General features: G+C 37.9%; 1 protein-coding gene across 3 annotated transcripts in view; it reads right to left on the bottom strand.

The window, feature by feature from the left end:
* Window positions 1-255: 255 nt before the first annotated feature.
* Window positions 256-25101, bottom strand: part of gnb5b (guanine nucleotide binding protein (G protein), beta 5b) — a 45689-nt gene continuing 20843 nt past the window's right edge. For 2 of the 3 annotated variants that reach the window (XM_061964454.2, XM_061964453.2), the window contains 6 exons: window positions 24244-24387; window positions 24006-24097; window positions 20525-20573; window positions 18603-18699; window positions 18363-18529; window positions 16518-17037 (listed from right to left, as the gene is read on the bottom strand). In XM_061964454.2, the coding sequence (XP_061820438.1) occupies window positions 17026-17037; window positions 18363-18529; window positions 18603-18699; window positions 20525-20573; window positions 24006-24097; window positions 24244-24387 (561 nt within the window). In that variant the 3' untranslated portion in view covers window positions 16518-17025. Of the gene's footprint in view, window positions 1005-4607; window positions 4731-16517; window positions 17038-18362; window positions 18530-18602; window positions 18700-20524; window positions 20574-24005; window positions 24098-24243; window positions 24388-25101 lie in introns of those variants that run through there. The other variant, XM_072913379.1, reaches the window with a different exon arrangement.

A 25101-nucleotide genomic window follows, 5' to 3' on the forward strand; every position in this document is an offset into this window, starting at 1 on the left:
TCGCTCCTGAGTATAAGTCGCACCCCCGGCCAAACTATGAAAACAACTGCGACTTATAGTCCGAAAAATACGGTAATTGGCTTTTTGAAGCAGTGTATTTACATAATAATTTCAGTAGTGCTGAAAAAAAGAATAAAAATTAAACAGATATTACAAATATTTACACAAAATAAATCAAGTTTTAAACCACATATTTGCTGCTGTTAAACGCTAACAATGGTGGTGATGGTAAAAACTTCAATACAAAGTAACAGGTATGTTCACCTTTTTATTACAAAACAGTGACAAATAAATAGAACAAAAATGTAAAAATATAACAAGATCTGTGTTGGGGGGAGGTGTTGCCACAGCAACCATTTGTTCAACAATCCAACAACTGATTGGTCCCTGGTTTAACATTGGAAAAAAAGAAAGAAAGAAGGTACATTTCACAACAAATAGCACCGTGGTGTGGTTGTCAGGCCGCCGCCAGCTCTGCTGACCGGCCGATAAAAACACACAAATACAAAACACACACACGCATGACAAAGGAAAACAAGAAAAAAGGGGGCCCAGCGCTTAGTTTCCTTTGTTATAAATATAATATATTAGTTTATACATTGTAGAGCACAACTGGAGTTCAAGACGTGAAGCTACGGCTAAAAAAAAAGGCAGCTCAAGTTTAAAAGCAAACAAAAAGCTGGAGGAGGCTTCACTACTCAAAGTGTTGACACGCGGCGTTGCTCCAACACGTGTGAAGGCATTGGGATCGCTTGTACAATCGAATGGAGAAAGAGACTAGCGTGTGTGTGTGTGTGTGTGTGTGTACGCCTGGAAACATTCGGCCCATTCAAGAAGGAACAGCTCGATTCTGCAGCATGTTGTTGATAAAGAAAAGTGTGTAGTTAGCGAACTAACAGGAAGGTGAGGCCCGCCAGGCCCACACCAGCTGCAGCAAACAACGCCGTCTTCATGGACAAATCTTGACTGGCATCTCGGCTGCTGCAGAACTTGCAGAAACCCTCCTGCAAAACACACCAAGCCCAATTAGTCAGCATGAAGTCCATAAACAATACATTTATGAAGTTCCACATGATTAGCATCACATTAACACAAGTAGTGAAAAGGCCACGTGCTGATTTCAGTACTGAAAGTCACCACCAGGGGGCGCATCTCATTAGTTTGTGGACAACTTCTTAATGCTGCAGTGTGTGATTTAAAGTACCACTGATAGTCTCACACACACACACACACACACACGCACGCACGCACGCACGCACGCACGGTGAAATTGCCCTCTGCAATTGACCCATCCCCTTGTTCCACTTTACTATCCTGGAAAATACATTTTTGAACGTTTGCTCATCCATATAGATTATTACATATGACGTGGCGATAGCGAGTACACAGCCAATATATGGCAGATAAAATGTCACAATATTACAAGTGGGAAAAGAGAATTTATGTCTGACTGTGTACTAACCCCACTGAAATGAAGACATTTCAATTGCATAAATTATTATTAACCTTCCAATAAAGAAACAATCATTAAATTATGAAATATTTACCACTGGCATTACATATAAATAAAATATAAAAAACAAATATAATGTACATGCCAAAATAGTGAATGGCGTAACAGTCAATGTGTGGGAGTTACTTTCCTTTTCTTTAGGCTGAAAATTAAACATTTGGCCATTTTCGCCCTAAAGTTTTTGGCTGACGAAAATTGGGCACCTTTTTTTTTTTTTTACTTTTTCCTGTAAAACTGATTTTTTCTAAGCTTTCCCCTGATAGAATGACTTTAGCACAATATTTCACTTTTCTCATGCTGTCTTTGACATTATAAATCTATTTAAACACAAAATGTATTGTTAGTGTAAATGTTTGTATGAAGAAGGAATGAACACAGAGTTATTTCCATGTCCAGCGGTCACACTGTGCTGACGTCAACAATGTCACAGTAACCAAACATACATTTGCTTCCACAAAGTCTGGACAAGTTGCGCAAAACTTCCACAAACACTTTTCCCCCCATCACGAAACCCAGGTCATACATGAAAACAAATGTTTCAGTGAGTGTATTGTATTGCACCTGAGAGCACACCTGTTGTCACATCCAGGTGTTCTGTACACAGCTGCTGCTTTGTACTACTAACTTTCTAGCATGACAACTTGGCCGTTACCTATTACTACTTTTGGCTGAACTGCTTTGTGTCCGTTGAGAGCAGCTGCCGACTGTGTGTGTGTGTGCGTGTGTGTTTGTCCATTGACAAAAGCAGACAGACAGCCAACTGTTGCTATAAAAGCCTATTTATGAGGCGTCTGTTCAGAAATAGACTTCCCCAAGTAAGAAGACTACACAAGCTGTGGCTAAACAAGATGTCTGCTGCTCTGTCTCACCACAAAGCCAAAAAATAAATAGAATACAAGCAGATTGAGATTTAGAAAACTTAATGGGTGTACCTACTTATTAGCAGTGGAGTGGTTAGGTGATGAGACGTGCATGTGTGTGCTTCAGGGTTGTTTACACACACACACACAAATAGAAAGTAAACGTTCTCAAACAGGTGCTTTCCAAAGTTAGACGCTTCAGTGACTTTCACTTTTAACTCACTTTGGGACTTTTTCTGTAATTTTTTTTAAAGCGATTGGGGGGTACTTTTACACAAAGGCCTGGTAAAACTTGAAGTTTCATGTCGACATGGTCTAAAATCTATATGGCGATACATATTGCAGCCTCCTAAATAATATATCAGAATATATGATCTATTTGGCATGTAAATAATATTACAAGCATATCAAACCCTAATTTGGCAGCTGACATATGCGGTAATATATCACATTATTTCTGGTTGTATTATTTTCTCGAAACAGTTTTTAATCTATTTGCTCATTTACTGTTTGTTAATATATGTTCATTTTCTATTCCTACAGGGTTTTATCTACACTTTTCTTGTAATAAGCACTTAGTCTTCATACTTTATATTACTTTTGGGCAATACTACAAATTTGGCAGTATTATTGGCCATACCAATGCTGATACTTAAAATGTTCAGCATCATTGAATGATTACATATTTGATCACAGGTGATCTAACAACATCAATGAAATATTTGTATTATTTCCTACAATTGGCTCTGAATTAAATCCTTGGGTTTTTGCCCATAAAGTCCTCATGTGTCCAGGGACTTATTTCCTGAGTTTGTAAAAAAATTATAAAAATGACAATACTTTTTATGTTAAAGACTATCAATCTAACCCCTGTAGTATCGACCATATACTGATAATTTACTAGGTATCATTACGGTCAATATTTGTATCGACCTGTTCATCTTTAATTCCTTTAAGAGCACTAGCTTGCGGTTAGCCTATTGTCCTACAGTGTGTAGTGCAAAGTTAAAGTTAAAGTACCAATGATTGTCACACACACACTAGGTGTGGCGAAATTATTCTCTGCATTTGACCCATCACCCTTGATCACCCCCTGGGAGGTGAGGGGAGCAGTGGGCAGCAGCGGTGGCCGCGCCCGGGAATCATTTTTGGTGATTTAACCCCCAATTCCAACCCTTGATACTGAGTGCCAAGCAGGGAGGTCATGGGTCCCATTTTTATAGTCTTTGGTATGACTCGGCCGGGGTTTGAACCCACAACCTACCGATCTCAGGGCGGACACTCTAACCACTAGGCCACTGAGTAGCATGTTTAGCTAATCCTTGTCCTCCAGTGATAATGTTACGGTACATGTAAGCAAGTTTATTTGCCATAAAAGGAGACGAGGATTGCTGACTTGTAAGTGGCTTTGCACTGTGGAAGGCGCATTAGCCGCAAGCATTATGTCGCATGTTGCTGTCAAATTAGCGGGACACAGCTAGAATGTGTCAACACGATATTATAAAAAGCTCTATTGTTGGCCGCACGCAGATAATATCAGTACTTTTACCGTTTGTGGTGTAAACTACACAACAAGTCAGCTACTACTGTGCGATATATACACCTTAATACGACATGAAAATGTCTATAAATCTAATTGGTGCCAAAAAAACTCTTGTTTGGATTTAAAGTCAGAAACCAAACATCGGTAGGCTGATCTGCAAAACATGTTGCCAACAAGATGTTGCTAGCGACTTAAAACGCAATTACTTTTTTTACCACTTGGAAAAAAACCAGAGCAAACGAGTAACAGAGTTCTTGGACAAGCATTCCTGCTGATACCAAGAAATGACAGATTCCATCTCGAAATTCATATGTGGACATGACCCTAGTATCGAAAAGAAGGACTGATACCAGCAATTATTTTGATCTGAATATTACGTTACCAACATAGGGATAAATATTTGTCCATAATCACACAGAACTAATGTGATATAGGAGTTTAAGACATTAAAATATTCTCACATAACATTAAAAAGAGGATTTAAAACTAATTATTTGAAATGGGTACATAAACTAACATGCGTTTAATTTAGTCAATTGTCGTCGTGTACTAAATGTTCCGGTAGTGAAAAATATGCATGACCAAGGTACTTAAAAGTAGTAGCTGATTTTGAGTTGGACCATGGTTGAGTACAGTAGGTAGCAGTGGAAGGAGGTAGAACTGTATAGAATATTAATGTCGTGGCACTAACCCATTCATCGTTCTCCAGCAGCCACTCCTTCTTCTCCTCTCCAAGGAAAACAGCAATAGTCTCTGCCAGCCTCCTGCCGGTTTCAGGCCCCTGCCTGAGGTCCGGCCCCGATTTGGCGGCGCTCTCCTTCTGCTCTTTCTGCTCCTGGAGCATCCTGGCCAGCACCCCCGTGAAGGCAAAGAGGGACACCACCCTCCCCCAGTTCATGAGTCCGTCCCCCACCAACTCCTCCATTACCTTCCTGAGACTGGCGCACGGGTCCGGCCCACACTGTCTGAGGAAGGTCTGAGCCAGCGTCTGGAAGCGAGCCTTGTTCTGCGCCTCCATGTCCTGGGCCACACGCCTCATGGCTGCGGCTGACTCGCTGGGAGGCGGTGACGGAGGGGCCGCGCGGGGGCTGCTGCAGCACAGGGCCAGGTAGTCCTCGGCCAGGGCAAATGTCTCGCTCCACAGCCCGCACGACATTTTCTGCAAACAAAACACAATGCATTTACTAACTTATCCAGTGATCCACTAAACTACTGCTATGGCGCAAAAGGGGAGGTCGTCCCAACCAAATTTTTTCCACCTAATTGTTTGGGCTGTTACCAGATGTCACGCCACTGACGGCATCCTATAATTACGACTTTAAAATTTTCCTTGTAAGTTTAGTTGAAGGCAGTTGGACCTTGGCATTTTTACGGTATCACTTTCAGTTTGAATTGCGTATACAAAAAGCAAGACAGAAGCACACATTTTTTATGCATTCTAATTTGTAAAATTTGAAGGCTAACAATTTAGCTAATAGACATCTACTGTACCCATAAAGCACTATAAAACATAAAAAACCCACCAACAATACTCCATTTACATGTTGTGACCTGCATATTAACCAAGTAATAGTAATGTTATTTTAAGCGATTACCACCAAAAAAACTACTTTCAACAGCACCGTGATCATAGAGGAAACTAGCTTATGCGGCTATTGACTTGCTGAGCTGTGAGCTGCTGCTGCTGAGTTGGTAAAAGTTTGTGCTAGTTTAAAAATAATCTCTGTCAACAACACTAGTCAAAGATTGTCTATATGACAGGAGGAATGTTCGGTTCTTTTTCAGGCCTTCTGCAAAAGTGCTCATCAGAGATCCTCTATGTGATTAGAGATGGTACCGAACTCGGTACTTTCATAGATACCGACTGAATTGGTACTACTAAGTATCCATTCATGTTAAATCAAACGGTGCCACATGTCGATCGATGCCTTTATTGTCAGTGATGTCACTTTCAGTTGCAGACTATGCGCCGTCTAGTACACCCATCCAAACTGTCTCTAAGTAATGTTATCAAAGCAAGTATGCCTGATAGAAGATGCTCCAACATTAAAGCAGGGCTGCACTTTTCCAAAATGCTAATATACATGAGCTTTGCCATGTACATGCTACTGATTAGCGATTTTACATGGCCAGTTCAACGCTTCCAAATTAAAAGTACAACAAAATGCATGTTGCGAATATACCGCAAGTATGTAATAATTCAGCTTCATGGCACAGACTCCTTCCTAGCAGGGCGACAAGGGATGTAACGATATAAAAATGTTTGTGACGAAATTTATCACGGCCATCACTATCGCAGTATTGTTGAAGGTGTTCAAAAGGTCCTTGTACAGACACACACACAAACACTGAAATCTTTAGGTGGATTTTTTTTTAAAGTAACTAAAATAGACACTGCTAGAAAGCCCACTATTTAGCATGTCATGTTCCTTATGCTTCACTGATTAAACTGTTCTGGCAGGCGTTGTGGCGTCCTAATATGTTCAGCAGAACACAAAGTAAAAACACTTTTGTCTTGTATTCCTCTGAGTATAGAAGGATCACTCTGTGTTTATATAACTTTATGTTATATAAACAATCATAATAGGGAAAGACATGCATGTCTCTTGTATATATGTTAGCATTTAAGATAGTGAGCTCGCCTCAGTTTGTCTCTGAGTTTATCAAAGTGCGGCTATCAATCACGTTTTTCTGCTCATTTTAATTTACAATGGAAACACTAACCGCCGAGAGTTTTACCACGGTTATCATTAATACCGTTTCCGTACATCCCTAAAGACAACACACTGTAGCCTGTACACTACTGCCATCTAGCGTCTTGGAAGTGCAACTGCATGCAAAGTCTACTATAGAATACCTGCAGAAGGAGACTCAGAAGTGTGAGAAAACAAGATATAACAAACTAAATTGCACATTATAAACATCACATTGTTAAATGTAAAACAATTATTTATCAAACAATTAACAGGTACAAATGGAGGGCATGTTAGCAACATTGCAGGAATAATATTTTAGTCTTCTGTCGTGTCTCTTCGCAGCAAATTTTGGTTTGAACTGACTTTTTGATTGAATACTTAAAAAAAACCTAACTTCATACAGATACAGCCTAAGAAAACAGGTGTAACATTTCTCCAGCACAAAGAAAAACACAAAAGTCACGGAAATTGGTACCGTATCGTAGGGCTGGGTGATTATATGATTGTGATTAATTTGTCTGATCACAGTGATTAGCTGTTAGCATATATATTACATCGGTCAAACATGGCGGAAATGTCTGTTAAAAGTAGGGCAACAACAATGTTTGGTATAATCTCGCACGGAACAATAGGTCTTTATTGACCGTATGCTTTGAGTGTCTCTCTGATCGTATACGTTTGTGTTGTTTTTCTTGTGTGCTACCAGCCTGTCCCTCTGTCGCGAAAGTCAGACTTGTCTCGACGCAATTAATGTTCAATCAGTGTTGTGCCTCTTCCCCCTTACACAGCTGGAAGTGCAGCATATAATAATAATATAAAGAAACACTAGTATATAAATTAAAACTCTACTTTAAGAAATAGCAGCAACTTCAGTGACAGACTTTAATCTCACTGCAGCTCACCACGGATCCTGCCCTCAATGTGGACTCGCAGGCAGGTACAGAATGTCTATGCTACTGTATGGCCCCGATACCGTATTTTTCGGACTATAAGTTGCAGTTTTTTTTTCATAGTTTGGCCAGGGATACGACTTATACTCAGGAGCGACTTGTGTGTGAAATTATTAACACATTACCGTAAAATATCAAATAATATTATTTAGCTCATTCACGTAAGAGACTAGACGTATAAGATTTTATCGGATTTAGCGATTAGGAGTGACAGATTGTTTGGTAAACGTATAGCATGTTCTATATAAACGTATAGCATGTTCTAAATGTTATAGTTATTTGAATGACTCTTACCATAATATGTTACGTTAACATACCAGGCACCAATGTTCCCTCTAATTTTTCATGTGTGTGAGCAAACGCACAAACACCCTGAGCATTCAGTGGAATACAGACGTGCACACTGTGGTCATACCAGCAGCACATTTGTCTCAAACCTGACATACCAATTTAAATGTATTATTATTATAATCAAGTGACTAGTCAATTTCAAGAGATTATTTTGTAATAGGTGTGATGTGGCCCACTTAGATATTTTTTTAAATCAGCTATGCACTATAGTATTTTATGCCTGGGTGGGGGTCCTGCTTTGGAAAGATTGTGTACCCCTTTCAGAGATCACATTTAGTTCCCCTTAAAACATTCACATGTTGCATGAGATGAAGTGTTTATTAACTTTCTGTCCGTAAAATAAATATTTTTATTATCAATTATGTAGTCCTGTAACACCATTTCATGATTAATATCCAAAAAATAACATTCTTGACAAATGACAGTAGAATAAGCACACTGATTGAGGAGTCATAGTAAAACGACCTGAAATTTACACTTTACGTGTAGTGTTGGAGTTGTCCAACTTTTTGTGTGGCCATAAACGCACCAGTGGCTAATTGCCATAGTGTATGTGTTGGTGCAGGTGAGAGAGAGAGCAGGAGGCTGCTGTTGATATAACAGATGACAAAGAGTTGCTTTTGGCTTGGTTTGTACGGTAGACAATGACCAGTTTTGCTGGATAAAAGTATTTACACATTGTTTTGGTGTGGTTATGGCCGATAAACAATTTCGCTATATAAAAAGGGACCGATGGAATTCATGTCCTCCTTTAAGTGTCTCCACAGACGTTACAATAATTTAAGTGTTGACAAACATCGTTTTATCTGTTGTGGCCGCCTTTCGTCACCTGTTACTCACAGTTGCATTGGAAAATCATACAAACAAATGATTTGTTTATTTTGTTTAGAGTGGGATTTGATTTGTTGCGCGGCATAGATTTGCTGTGCGCAGAGGACGCGTGAGCAGTGCGCAATTGCTCAGGTGCGCACCTTAGAGGGAACGTTGCCAGGTGTTGGGTTTTATCAAATACATTTCCCCAAAAATTGGGACTTCGTAAATGTAAAGCAGACAAAGACAAAAGGCAAAGACTGAGCGAGCTGCAGCAGCGGCCGTCTCGATCGACGCATGCGCACTAATGTACCAAGAGGATTGTTTGAGATACCGGTATGTACATTTTCAGAATGTACTTGTTCTGTTTTGGGCCTAAGCAAATAATTTGAAGTTGTCGTAGTTGTACTTTTAAAGTTACTATGCCATGATTTTACCCGTCTGGCCCACGAGGGAATAGATTTTCCTCCATGAGGCCCCCGAGATAAAATGTTTGACACCCCTGCTCTAACATGAGTGTGCTGTAATGAAGACTAGTCAAAGATCCTTTAAAATGACTAGAAATATATACAGGTAAAAGCCAGTAAATTAGAATATTTTGAAAAACTTGATTTATTTCAGTAATTGCATTCAAAAGGTGTAACTTGTACATTATATTTATTCATTGCACACAGACTGATGCATTCAAATGTTTATTTCATTTAATTTTGATGATTTGAAGTGGCAACAAATGAAAATCCAAAATTCCGTGTGTCACAAAATTAGAATATTACTTAAGGCTAATACAAAAAAGGGATTTTTAGAAATGTTGGCCAACTGAAAAGTATGAAAATGAAAAATATGAGCATGTACAATACTCAATACTTGGTTGGAGCTCCTTTTGCCTCAATTACTGCGTTAATGCGGCGTGGCATGGAGTCGATGAGTTTCTGGCACTGCTCAGGTGTTATGAGAGCCCAGGTTGCTCTGATAGTGGCCTTCAACTCTTCTGCGTTTTTGGGTCTGGCATTCTGCATCTTCCTTTTCACAATACCCCACAGATTTTCTATGGGGCTAAGGTCAGGGGAGTTGGCGGGCCAATTTAGAACAGAAATACCATGGTCCGTAAACCAGGCACGGGTAGATTTTGCGCTGTGTGCAGGCGCCAAGTCCTGTTGGAACTTGAAATCTCCATCTCCATAGAGCAGGTCAGCAGCAGGAAGCATGAAGTGCTCTAAAACTTGCTGGTAGACGGCTGCGTTGACCCTGGATCTCAGGAAACAGAGTGGACCGACACCAGCAGATGACATGGCACCCCAAACCATCACTGATGGTGGAAACTTTACACTAGACTTCAGGCAACGTGGATCCTGTGCCTCTCCTGTCTTCCTCCAGACTCTGGGACCTGGATTTCCAAAGGAAATGCAAAATTTGCATGGTTGGGTGATGGTTTGGGGTGCCATGTCATCTGCTGGTGTCGGTCCACTCTGTTTCCTGAGATCCAGGGTCAACGCAGCCGTCTACCAGCAAGTTTTAGAGCACTTCATGCTTCCTGCTGCTGACCTGCTCTATGGAGATGGAGATTTCAAGTTCCAACAGGACTTGGCGCCTGCACACAGCGCAAAATCTACCCGTGCCTGGTTTACGGACCATGGTATTTCTGTTCTAAATTGGCCCGCCAACTCCCCTGACCTTAGCACCATAGAAAATCTGTGGGGTATTGTGAAAAGGAAGATGCAGAATGCCAGACCCAAAAACGCAGAAGAGTTGAAGGCCACTATCAGAGCAACCTGGGCTCTCATAACACCTGAGCAGTGCCAGAAACTCATCGACTCCATGCCACGCCGCATTAACGCAGTAATTGAGGCAAAAGGAGCTCCAACCAAGTATTGAGTATTGTACATGCTCATATTTTTCATTTTCATACTTTTCAGTTGGCCAACATTTCTAAAAATCCCTTTTTTGTATTAGCCTTAAGTAATATTCTAATTTTGTGACACACGGAATTTTGGATTTTCATTTGTTGCCACTTCAAATCATCAAAATTAAATGAAATAAACATTTGAATGCATCAGTCTGTGTGCAATGAATAAATATAATGTACAAGTTACACCTTTTGAATGCAATTACTGAAATAAATCAAGTTTTTCAAAATATTCTAATTTACTGGCTTTTACCTGTATATGCTTAGCAATGTTGGTCATTCTAAGCTGAACTCATGCACTGATCTGACGTCATTTCCGGGCCACATTTGACCCGCGGGCCGCCATTTGAATGTCAAGGCAGTTAAGCTAGGTTAGCATTTTTTAACGAAACCCGAATTTCAACAAAATTCCAAACACGACTTTTCGCCACAGATACCGAATGTGTTCGTTCGGTTACACGCTCTGAATTACGCTGGTTATTGGGGGGTTTGAAGCGGTGAACTTGAGGTTAGCTCGCCGGCTTCCCAGGAAGCTAGCTAGTTACCAGAGCAATGGAGGACACAAAGGACCTACTTCACTACGCCGGAACACCGACTCTTTCAACTCAAAGCCTGCACAGGCGCCGACACACATTCGCGACACTTTAAACAACGCCAAACGCATAAAGACGTCCACATAATTGTAGCTACATTTAGAAGAAAATGAATTGGATTAGGGATAAGGTGAAACAAAAGCGCTTACCCTCCCAGCGACAATCAGACGGCTCTCTGCACGGAAGAGGAGGCGGAAGGAGACGCGGAACACTCTGGTGCAACGCGGCTTGCCTTCTGACTGTCTAACTCCGCCTGCTGTCTTTTAATGCTTTATAAAGAAATCAAAGAGTTCAAAAGTCCCTTTGTTACCACTTTCATGATGACGTCACAGACGTCAAAGAAAAAAATATACAAAAAAAACATTAACCCCTAAAGAGAAAAAAAAAGTTTATGGGGGGGGAAATGACACATTTTTGGGAGATTTTTTTTCAGGTCATGCTGCCATTTTCGTGTACCGGTAAACTTTTAAGATATTTTTGACAATACATGAACAGTATAGCATACATCCAGTTTTATTACAATAATAAAGTATGATACTAAATGTAATAATAAAAACATTTTTTTGGAAGATGCACTCTTTCCTGATATTTTTTTTATATAAACCAGGCTTTAGTTGTTTTTATTAAAAAAAACAAAAAACATACATATTTGGATACTACAAGTTTTATAATCCTGGTGCTATTTTTTGAATCAATATAATCATTATAAACCCACAAAAGATGTAAATAAATGAATACGAGCACAACATATATTTATATTATTTTATAAGCATATTGAATTAAAACTATTCCAAAGTAGAACATCACTTTAAAATAAACATTTGCCCTTTAGAACACATTTTAAAATAATTACTCCTGCACAATTACTTTATATAATTGAATAATTAACTTTATTATGACAAGTTAATGCTTGATGCATTGAGTACTTCAACTGAAGTTTATGGGGTGAAAATGACAAATTGGGTGATTTTTTTGACAGGTCATGCTGCCATTTTTGTGTCAACTTTTAAGATATTTTTCAACAGTATAGCATACACCCAGTTGTATTACAATAATACAGTAGGATACTAAATGTAAACAATACCAAAGGGTTAATAATAAAAAAAAATTTTTTGACAATGCACTCTTTCCTGATTTTTTTTTATATAAACCAGGCTTTGATTGTTTTTATTAAGAAAAAAAAACATACATATTTGGATAATACCAGTTTTATAGTCCTGCTGCTATTTTTTAAATCAATATAATCATCATAAACCCACAAAAGATGTAAATAAATGAATACGAGCACAACATATGTGTATATTATTTTATAAGCATGTTGAATTAAAACTATTCCAAAGTAGAACATCACTTTAAAATAAAAAACATGTTTTAAATTAAAATGCCCTTTAGAACACATTTTAAAATAATTTCTCCTGCACAATTACTTTATATAATTTAATAATTAACTTTATTATGACAAGTTAATGTTTGATGCATTGAGTACTTCAACTGACCTATCTTATATGAACTAATCACTATTGATTGTAGCATTCATGATGCGATTATTGTTATTGTTTTGAAGTGCTTCTGTCACCATCAACAATCTTTGTCAAATGGTTGTATGTAAATTTTATGTAGTTTATAACAGCGGTTCTCAAACTTTTTTCACCAAGTACCACCTTAGAAAACATTTAGCTCTCCAAGTACCACCATAATACAGGAGCGTAGTAGGCTTAAGTATACGTTAAAACAAGGCAGAGGTTTTATTTAACAAGTATAGTTATTATTTGTGGCCACTATAACACAACACACAGTTTGACAGTAACACTGTGTCTGATTATAGGAAAATAAAATACTGTACCTAAATAATGATGGAACAGGCGTACTATTAGTGGTACGCATACCACAGTTTGAGAATCCCTAGTTTATACAGTATATTTTTATTATTGTTTAATATAGTCATAATACTAGTTGTTGTTTTTACCAACTGAATTTGTTATATATCAATATTTACTGTGTAAGACTTATTTATTGAAGTAATTGTACCTTGTCGCTGTGGTTTCCAACTTTAAAATATCCACTCTGGTGGGTGATGAGTATAAAAAGGAGGTGGGATTAAAGAAGTCAGTTTGTTCAAACAAGTGAACGCAAATAAAGTTCAGCTGCTACTGACGGTCCCTGACACAAGGCTGAAGCTTAGAGGTGACAGAGCTTTCGCCGCTGCTGCTCCCAAGCTCTGGAAGGACCTACCTCTGAGTGTTAGACAGGCCTCCTCTCTTCCTGTTTTCAAATCTCTCTTAAAAACATACTTTTATTCCATGGCTTTTAACACTTAGTGATATCCATCCTGCTATGGCGCCCCATAATACACCTGCTGTGAACCTGTTTTTATGTTCTATTTATTTTATTTATTAATTTTTTATCATGCTCTGTTTGTGTTGTGTTGTGTTTGCTCGGTTCTCGTATTATCTTTTAACCTGCCCATTGTACAGCACTTTGGCTACCCCTGTGGTAAATTTTAAATGTGCTTTATAAATAAAGTTGATTTGATTTGATTTGGTGCATCTGCTGCCATTTGAAGCATCTCTTACCAGCCCCTGACACCAGGTACTTTCCCGTCCACTGTACAGTATGAATATTTAACCGCATGCTAAGAAATATTGAGTCAATTTGAAGAAATGTCATTGGGGGGGAAATTACACATGAGGTTTGGTGGTCTGTGACTGAAACTAACGCTGTTTTTCTGTGATAAAAAAAAAACAACTGTAGAAAAGTCCATCAATGTTGTGATGTCACGCAGTGACAGCGTGACGGCTCACCTTTGACCTGTGCTGCAGCATGAAAAGACAAAAGGATCAATCAACATTACATGTTGTGGACAAACCCTCTGTCCTCATAACAACAACATTATGGATCACTAGTTCTTTCAAGACAGTGACGTTTTTGATTCATTGATTTTATTTAGGCATCTATTGGGAGCAAAGCAGGGGATGTCCAAAGTGTGGCTTGGGTGCCATTTACAAATGTGAAAAAAACCCCATCACAAATATGGAGCTACATTAGGTCCAACAGTTTTGTACTTGGAAGAAAAAAAACTTTGAAACTGAAACATTTTTTTCAGATGGAAGAACATTATTATTCACTCTGGTAATACTTTTATTTAGATTTTTCACTTTCATTCATGTATTTTGATATTTGAGCTACTGTGTTTGGCCCGAATTTAGCATGGGGGGGTCGTGTCATTAACTGTAAGGGGCGTGGCATCATGACATGTTGCCTTCAGGGAACGTACTGTGATGCTATTTATTTATTAGCTTTCGGGAATAAAACCAAGACAGACACAACGTGAAATTAGAAACACAATATGAATACGAAATAATTACATTTGAAAAAAACAAAACAATGATTAGTATGTCACGTTTGGGCAATTTTTTTAATCTAATTAATTTGTCATGTCTCGTCGTCCCAAGTTCTTAAGCTTCATCGGTATTGGTTTGCTAAATTAAAATATCCTCTCATTCTTTATGCTATTTTTCTCACATTTGCTCCACATACAAACACACTTTTATTTTTGTTTATTGTGAAGACCTTTGGACACAATCGGGGGATTTACGCAGACACAGACAAGCAACTTCACGTTACAAAACTAATAGCAATTTTCCTTTACTTAGTCTCATTGTACTCAACTATGGTGCGTTTGAAGACGGATAAACAAAGCAAAATAGTGAACGATCGGCTAAGCACAATGAAACAAAACAACGTAGACATGCAAAACTGTGGGCATTGGACTTTTGGTGTCGCCTCCATAAAGTGTTGAGTTGAATTGTTCCAGTTCCTATGTTCCCTGAAGGCAACATGGTAGGATAGCCCCTGTCCTTTTTGCTAAGCTACTGTATCTGTCATGATGCTACCTCCGTCTCAATTGAACTGAAAAAAAGGATTTGAAGCTGAAAAAGAAAGATCTGAAAATGAAAATATTTTTTTAAATGTTTAAAAGAAAAAAAAGATTTGATTCTGAAAAGGACAAATGTGAAACCGCCCCCCCAAAAATGATGTAAAAACAGATTTGAATGTGAAAAAGAACAGATGCTCAAATATCAAAATATATGAAGGTGAAAAAAATGAAAATAAAGAACGTATCTAAATTTAATTACCAGAGGCATGGCGTAGTGGGTAGAGCAACCGTGCCAAAAAAAACCTGAGGGTTGCAGGTTCGCTCCCCGCCTCTTACCATCCAAAAAACGCTGCCGTCGTGTCCTTGGGCGGGACACTTCACCCTTTACCCCCGGTGCCACTCACACCGGTGAATTGAATGATGAATGATAGGTGGTGGTCGGAGGGGCCATTGGCGCAAATTGCAGCCACGCTTCCGTCAGTCTACCCCAGGGCAGCTGTGGCTATGAAAGTAGCTTACCACCACCAGGTGTGAATGATTGATGGGTTCTACATGTAAAGTGACTTTGGGTACTTAGAAAAGCGCTATGTAAATCCCAGTTATTATTATTATTATTAATATTATATTTAACCTGAACAACATTGCGAAAAAATCTTTAAATAAATGATGATGTAGTTTTCAAAATTCAACATCAAAACTTGTGATATTTTCAAAGTGAATTTTTTCAAAGACACAACTTTTGGCCTAATTTAGGGCGGAATAAAGGCCACAACATGACTAGAAACATGAACATGATGAATTAATCTTTACCATTATTGTGTGCCGATGTAAGAACAAAATCACAACGCCTGAAGAAAACACATCATTGTAGGATTTCTAACACCACTAACTTACCAACAAACAAACGGACTAACTAACTTTTGGGTAAATTGGACTTGTCAAAGGAGCTTTGATGCAACATACTGTACTTTTTATTTTAACGTGAGTATTTTTGTAAGGAAGAAAAGCTCCTTTTACGTTGTCACATTAAGTTTCATTCCGACGGCTACCTTTAATTGAACATACTGATTCCCGTTTGCAAAGATGTATTGCTTGGCTTGTCAGAGAGACTTCTTCCTGCGGGGGCTGTCAGCACCAGGGACACTTGACTCAATTTCACCAATCAAACGGAGCCTAGCAGTCACATGACCACACTCAAACTATCAGTGGCCCCACCACACTGTAAAAAGTAAGGGTCCTACGCACAATTTTATGTCACAATGAGATCATTCATGTAAGGTCTGATGAGCACTTATTTGAACCACATATCCTTTTTTTTTTGAATGACTGATCCAAGTTGTTGGTGTTTTCTTGCTCTCAAATGTAAGTAAAGGCCTTATTATCTTATTCATCACACTGGACACCAGATGATAAGGTGAGGTTGGAAGTTATTTTAATGCAGGTTTACAGCTGATTGAAATCAATTGACAAACAGAAAAATGGCAAATACGGGTTTTCCCAAACTGACCTTAGACCATAAATGGGTTTTATGGAATTTATTTACATGTCGTATTATTGCGGCTCAAGCAGAAATAGCATGTCCAAGCTGGATTGATCATCAGTTTATAAACAGTATATGTCATGATATGATTTATTTGAGTAAGTTACAGTTCGATCCCAGGGGGGAACAACCTTTAAAATGTCGTGGTTTGAGCAAAAATAATTTGGGGAACCCCCAATCTAAGAGATACTAATCACATATATATACATATATCATGTACAGACATAACAATTACGTCATTGATCTGTACTACAACGCTTGTACAAAGTATATTTCAACCTCTTTATCATTGGCTTCATAAATAGTCATTCATTCATTCATTCATTCATTCATTCATTCATTCATCCAGTTTCTATTGCTTCAAAAAGTTGGTTGAAATACTGCAGAGTCTACGCCCATACCTGCATGAAAGAGGAGAAAGAAATCACACATATTGTTAATAAAAATAAAATATGACCAAAAAGTGAGCAATATGCAGGAATCTATAGAAATTGGTTTTGGAAATTTTTAGTTTTCCTAATGCAAAATCTACAATAATTATTATCCTTAACTTAAAGGATGAACCTTATTCCTGTCATACAGTTCATTAATATAAAAATCTTTTCACAAACGTAATTAAAATAAAATAGGTGAATTAATAAAACAAATATAAAACAAAATCATATTGAATAGCACCCCCCGTGACCCCAAAAGGGACGAGCGGCAGAAGATGGATGGATGGATGGATTAATATAATAGATAATAAATCATAAATAACAAAAAAATCATTATTATATACAATAAAATAAATGAATAGAGCAGGGATTCTCAAATGGTGGGTGGAGATCCAAAAGTGGGTCTGGGACAACTAGTAAAAAAAACAAAAAACAAATATTCAATATGCAGCCAAAGTTGAACTTAGACACATACGCTCATTTAAATATTTATTACTAACTACCATTATATATATATATATATAGTATCTAAATATATATATATATATATACATACATACAGTATATATACATATATGTATGTATGTATGTATGTATGTATGTATATATATATTAATATATATACATACATACATACATGCACATATATATACATATATATATACATACAGTATATACAAATATATATGTGTATATATATATATACATATATATATATATATATGTATGTATGTATGTATGTATGTATGTATGTACTGTATATATATATTAATATATGTATATATATATACATATATATACATATATATGTATATACATATATATACACATATATATATATATATATATATATATATATATATATATATATATATATATATAAAGCTGAATTTAAAATGTGTCAAATAACTGTATAGGCATCTTATTTTAAAATAAGCATTTTTATAAATGTGCCTATACTGTAATTAGCAAGGATGTTATGTCACATGTGGTAACTTCAATTCTAAGGTTGAAATGATGAGTTTGCTTTGGTATGACTTTTCGAAACGGTGCACATTCATAAAAATTATTATGTACAAACCAAAATGGCGGACTACCTGTGCATGTTACAGAATGGGTTATTTGTCGATTTTTACTCATCGTGTCATGCCTACAAAATTTGGTGAGTTATGGAGTATGGGAAAGCCCAAGAAAGGCCGAACTAATAATAATAAGAAGAATCAAAAATTCCAAAAGGATGCATAAAAAGGAGACAGGCGGGATGATGATGTCATACTGTGCGCGTCACTAACCCGTAAGGTGTTGTCCCAGGAGGCCGAGCAGAGCGCCGTGCCATCAGGTGACACTCGGACCCGGCTGATGCGGTTCTCGTGTCCAAAGAGAGCGGCAACGCGACTTCCCTTTAAAACGTCCCACACGTTTATGGTGTAGTCGTTATAGCCCGCGAAGAGCAGGCGGCCTGGAAGAGAGGAAGTGAGGCGGAGAACAGAAGACAGACAACCTGGAAGGTGACGTTTATCCCTTTGATTTACCGCTCAGAGAGAAGTCCACGCTGGAGGCTCCGAAGATGACGCTGTCTTTTTCGTAGACGGCTACTTCACGGTCAGCGCGTAAATCGTAGAAGCGGCACTGAAACAAGCGCGAGACAATAATAAACTCAACTTTGTGTTCCCCTTGAATCTTGAACATCCGTCTTACCAGGACATTTTGGACAATGGAGGAGTTTGGTGTGGAAGAAGAAGCCATTTGCTCCCCTTTGGAAGAACCACAGTGGAACCTCCATTTGCGACCCACAGACGGAATAAAAATATACTTTGGTGTACGGACCTTGTCTTTGTGTACGAACGTTTCATCCACCCATTGTGGGCCTTCAGCGTGGCCATTTTGTGCCTGGCAGCACATCCATTGTTGGCAAGCTGATCATAAGCAGCAGTGCCGTTGTTAGCAGCGTTGTGTGCTTTTTACGCGTTTTTTAGCCTTTTTACAATTTTTAATAGTTTTTCTCGCTCAACATGAGTCCAAAGATGTCATGTCTGTGTGATCATGTTTTTGTTTTGGTCATGTTCGGTTTTGTTTTTGGACTTTTTGTGCACTTCTGTTTTGTCACCATAGCAACCATTAGTCATCACCTGTCACGTCACGCACCTGTTTCACGTTTTGAGTCACGCACCTGTTTTCGTTAATCATGTCTATAGTATTTAAGTTCATTGTTTTCAGTTTGTCGTTCTGACGACATCCCACAATTATGCTCTACACACTCTTCATCCTCTTAGATCATGCTTCATGTCCCATGCCAAAGTAAGTTTTTGTTACATGTTTATAGTCTTTTTGGTTTCATAGTTTGTTCTCCGCCATTGTGCGCGCCTTTTGTTTACTTCTTTTTGTAGTTATAGTGTTTAAAATAAATGATGTACTTACATTCCCGTCTCGCCCGAGCCAACTTTCCGTTGCATCCCGGAAAAGCAAACACCCAGGACCAAGTCATGACAAAAAAAAGCAATGGACAAGCGACGTGTGGTTTGAATCCTTCAGGAAGTGTCCACAGCGTTGTCCACACTCCCTTCCGCCCCCCTTCCGCCGCAAGCAAAGAAAGTTAACCGACAAGGTAATGTGGATTTTATTTTTTATTCCTAATCATTGTAGCGACCTGGCTGTTAAAGTTAAGGAGTTTTGTGATTTCAAACTGTGAGTGCACCACGAGGCTAGTGATAGTGTGTGTGTCGGCAGGGCGGCTTCATACGAGGACAGTTCAGCCAGTTGTTGTTTTTGGCCTTGTTATTAAATGTAAAGATTTTTTGATGTACAGGACTCTGTAACACTTTATATTGTGTTCAAATGTTTACTAAAATATGGACTTTTGTCGAGGCTGGAACCCATTACTCGTGTCTATATTGTTTCTTTTGGAGACATTTGCTTCAATATACAAACTCTTCTGTTTACAAACCCCGTTCAAGAACCAATTAAGTTTGTAAATCGAGGTTCCATTGTACTAGAACAAATAGGATTTCCCTAGGATTTAGAAAAATGCTGTCTTTTTCCAACAAAGTTATAAAACAAAACTTGCATAGAAAGGTGGATTTATTTCAGAATCCCAAACCTGATTCGAAGACATTTGAAGAGCTTTGAAGTTAAGTCAAAACCACACAGATGACTTTGAATTATTTTACCTGTGTTAAAAAAAATTCCGAAAATGATAGAAAATGGATTTGGTTCAAAACCAGTGACATTTGACCTATCTACATTTTATACAGTGTAACAGCCAGGTGTCCCAATACTTTTGTAACTCGAACAGCAGAAGTGAACTAACATGAGAACCAATTGGGGAATCAGATTGTTTCACTTGACGTCCAGCTGTTGCTATTAATAATATTTATTCATATTATGGCCAGTTCCTCTAATAGATTTTTTTGCCATATTTAGTTTCCAAATGAATGGAAAAGAGGATGTGACTCACTGTGCCGTCGTCAGAAGCAGAAGCGAATGCATCACCACTGGGGTAGTACCTGAACACATCGGGAGGGGGAAGTCAGGGCATCGTTTAAAAACAAACAAAAAAAACCAACACTTTTTTATCATCGACACAAAACATGAATGAAATGATGGCGCACCAATCGCTGATGTCTTTTCCTTATCTTTCCATTTGACGCTCACATGCCAAGCTTGGGTTTCTACTTGTTGCTAGGCAGAATTCACGAGGGAGGCCCAATCATAAAAAACACTTGTTTTATTCATCATGGCAATTCACTAAGAATTATTTTTTGTTAAATAAATGTTCATCATAGTTATTATCATAATTTGCCACGCCCGATGAAAAAATCATGTATCTCCAGGGTTTTTGCCTTCAATAATTAAATTCAATACATTTTTAAGTGCATTACAATTTCAACCTCATACAATAATTGTTTAACATTACAATAATTTAATGAGTAATTCTTTTTCTGATAAAAATAAAAATCATATTTACACTGATACTAGACTTTCATTATAATTTATATCTGATTATAACATTTGAATTATTATCATTATGTTTCTTCACTGAATACTTTTTAATACATTTTTATTATATAAAAAACATATAATTCATTCGTGTAAATCATTTCATAAAGTTACTACTATACTTAAAATAAAAATATATATACTTTGCTCTTTTCCAATTTTAACATTTACATTTTAACTAGCTTTTTCACTTGAAAATTCTCAAGAATACAATTAAAAACTTAAAATAAAAAACCCCATACGGTTACTTTGTTGTTGTTTTTTTAATACGTTTTTACTTCATATTTGAAATTATTATAATTTTTTTTGCCGACACCAAGTGGCCACAGTAACTCATTAAGTTAAGCTCATGATGCAGAAAGTGGAATGATGCGGACACGTTTGTTACTGGACACCTTCTAATACGCTTCTGCCTTGGACACTTTTTATGTGTAAGTAACATGCAACTATCATAATTTGATACTTGTTTATATTGACAAATGTGGTGTTTTAGACGGCAATGTTGTTCAATTTGGTGCAATTATAACGTAGTTCTCGCTTGTGTGCTATTATGTGCTGAGCTGTTGTGTAGCTGCTAGCTCTTAGTAGCCTATAGCAGTAGTTCTCAACCTTTTTTCAGTGATGTGAACATTTTTTTAATTCGTACCCCCTAATCAGAGCAAAGCATTTTTGGTTGAAAAAAAAGAGATAAAGAAGTAAAATACAGCACTATGTCATCAGTTTCTGATTTATTAAATTGTATAACAGTGCAAAATATTGCTCATTTGTAGTGGTCTTTCTTGAACTATTTGGAAAAAAAGATATAAAAATAACTAAAAACTTGTTGAAAAATAAACAAGTGATTCAATTATAAATAAAGTTTTCTACACATAGAAGTAATCATCAACTTAAAGTGCCCTCTTTGGGGATTGTAATAGAGATCCATCTGGATTCATGAACTTAATTCTAAACATTTCTTCACTAAAAAAGAAATCTTTAACATCAATATTTATGGAACATGTCCACAAAAAATCTAGCCGTCAACACTGAATATTGCATTGTTGCATTGTAATGAATGGAATAGCCTACTTGATTTGATGTTCAGTTTATGAACTTACATTCATATTTTGTTGAAGTATTATTCAATAAATATATTTATAAAGGATTTTTGAATTGTTGCTATTTTTAGAATATTTAAAAAGAAATCTCACGTACCCCTTGGCATACCTTCAAGTACCCCCAGGGGTACGCGTACCCCAGTGATGTGCGGTGAGGTTGATGGCTGGTGAGGCACTGACTTCATCACAGTCAGATTTACAAACATATGAACCCTAAAGAGTATCTTATTCACCATTTGATTGGCATCACTTAACGGGTTATGTTTAAAAGCTCATACCAGCATTCTTCCCTGCTTGGCACTCAGCATCAAGGCTTGGAATTGGGGGTTAAATCACCAAAAATGATTCCCGGGCGCGGCGCCGCTGCTGCCCACTGCTCCCCTCACCTCCCAGGGGGTGATCAAGGGGATGGGTCAAATGCAGAGGACACATTTCATTACACCTAGTGTGTGTGTGACAATCATTGGTACTTTAACTAAACTTTAACTTTACACATACAAACTGTAGCACACAAAAAAGCACATTTAATAAAAAAAACTTTATTATGGTCTTACCTTTACTTATAAAATAAATCCATGAGCCGCTATTGTGCTGGATTAATGCAATCCCTGACGAGAGTGTTATATCAACTAAAGCCCTCACTTAAACTTTCCACGTGCAAGATTGAATCTATTTAAAAAAGTGTAACCGAGGGTTTATAAATGTCGCCTATACTGTATGAAACTACAAAATAACAAACACGAAGGCTCCAGTTTACACGAGGACCACTTTATTTACCTTCTTTCAAAAACCTCCGCTCCACTCCAACGTGTCGTCACTTCCGCTCTTAGCGCCTTCAAAATAAGAGCTCAAGGCATATACTGTATAACAGCGCATAACAGGAACTTAACATCACAAAGAGGAAAGCCCATAAAAATAGGTTACAAAAGTTATTTAATAAGAAGCCAAAAAGTGCAAAAACAATAATGTTCGTGTTGGAGGAGTTGTGAATTAGGTACACCTGCAGTCTGCAGGTGTACCTAATGTTGTGGCCCTGCAGTCATTCACAACTCCTCCAACACGAACATTATTGTTTTTGCACTTTTTGGCTTCTTATGAAATAACTTTTTTAAATAGATTCAATCTTGCACGTGGAAAGTTTAAGTGTGGGCTTTAGTTGATACAACACTCCCGTCAGGGGTTGCCATGCATTCTACGGCGGGGGTGCAGGAGGCGAGCCTCAGCCAGTGCGTCTTTTGCAGCCGTTTTATGATCGCTCAGCACAAGAAATACTTTACACACATACAGTTGTTGACAAAATACACTGTACATTATATACCTCAGCTAACTAAACTATGGAAATGTATAATATAGTTCATATAGCAATACGGCCTCACTGCACAGCAGACTAGCAGTTAGCCGAGTCCGCAATCCATGGTGAGGCACAACGCAGTGACGTGCCTCAACTGGCTGCTGTTCACCGCACCGTCTCTTCTCAGTATTTGAACGGCAAATGTGAAAATTCAGCGATTTTGAATAAAAATAATCTAAAACGGGTGAAGTTAAATGGAAAATAACTTTATAGTATAATCACTGGATACATATAACAATTTAATAAAAAGAAAATATTTTTAAATTTTTTTTCTTTCCATGATGGCAGGTGAGGCCTTGCCTCACCTGCCTCTAGTGACTGCACGTCACTGGCGTACCCCCATTTGAGAACCACTGGCCTATAGTATATCTTATATGAGAAATAAACAAATATCTGTTTAAAAATGTACTTCTGCATTGGTTAAGAGACTGCCACAGTAGAAGTATAAAGTAATTGTGTGATAGGAGACACTTTAGACATGACGGACTCACTTGACACAGTTGATGTCAGACTGGTGGCTCTCAAAGGACTGGATGTTCTGACCTGAGCGCATGTCCCACACATTGGCCTTCTTATCACAGCCCTGATAAAACACACACACACACACACACACACACACACACACACACACACACACACACACACACACACACACACACACACACACACAGTGGATATGGTGGTATTAAATCAAAGCCGAACACAAAGCACCATGTGTCGCTCTCTCACCCCAGAGACAAAAGTGTTGCCGGTCTCAGAGGGGGCGAGGTCCAGAGACAAGACGTCAGCAGTGTGGCCGTGGAAGCTCTGCAGCAGCTGTCCACTCTCCACGTCCCACAGAGCGCACGTCCCGTCTCCACTGCTGGTCAGGAGCTGAAACATGCATGAATTATTGCGTGAGGTTGATTGTGGATGAATACCGTTTTGATGTCAGTGAACACTGGCATGGAAAGAGGAGCTCAAAACATCCCATAGAAAATAATATTTTAAATAAATAATTAAAGTGAAAATGACACGGCCAAAAATAATGGATAAAATGCAGTGAAACAAAGTATGATGTGAACATCAATAAATAAAATGCAATTGAAATTTACTCCATCAGGCTTTAGCGGCTAGTATGACTGAACAAAAATAGTTAAAATAATTAAAAAGACAATGAATATCAAAAAAAATAAAATAAAATAAATAAAGTTTACTGTTTGTTTGAAGAAATTAATAAACTTCCTGTCGAGACCCGTATAAAAAATGTGCATTTCGACCTATATATTTATATATATTAGAGATGTCCGATAATATCGGACTGCCGATATTATCGGCCGATAAATGCTTTAAAATGTGATATCGGAAATTATCGGTATCGGTTTCAAAAAGTAAAATTTATGACTTTTTAAAACGCCGCTGTACGGAGTGGTACACGGACGTAGGGAAAAGTACAGAGCGCCAATAAACCTTAAAGGCACTGCCTTTGCGTGCCGGCCCAATCACATAATATCTACAACTTTTCACACACACAAGTGAATGCAATGTATACTTGGTCAACAGCCATACAGGTCACACTGAGGGTGGCCATATAAACAACTTTAACAC

The sequence above is a fragment of the Nerophis lumbriciformis genome, linkage group LG06, assembly GCF_033978685.3.
Source record: "Nerophis lumbriciformis linkage group LG06, RoL_Nlum_v2.1, whole genome shotgun sequence".
Classification (NCBI taxonomy): domain Eukaryota; kingdom Metazoa; phylum Chordata; class Actinopteri; order Syngnathiformes; family Syngnathidae; genus Nerophis; species Nerophis lumbriciformis.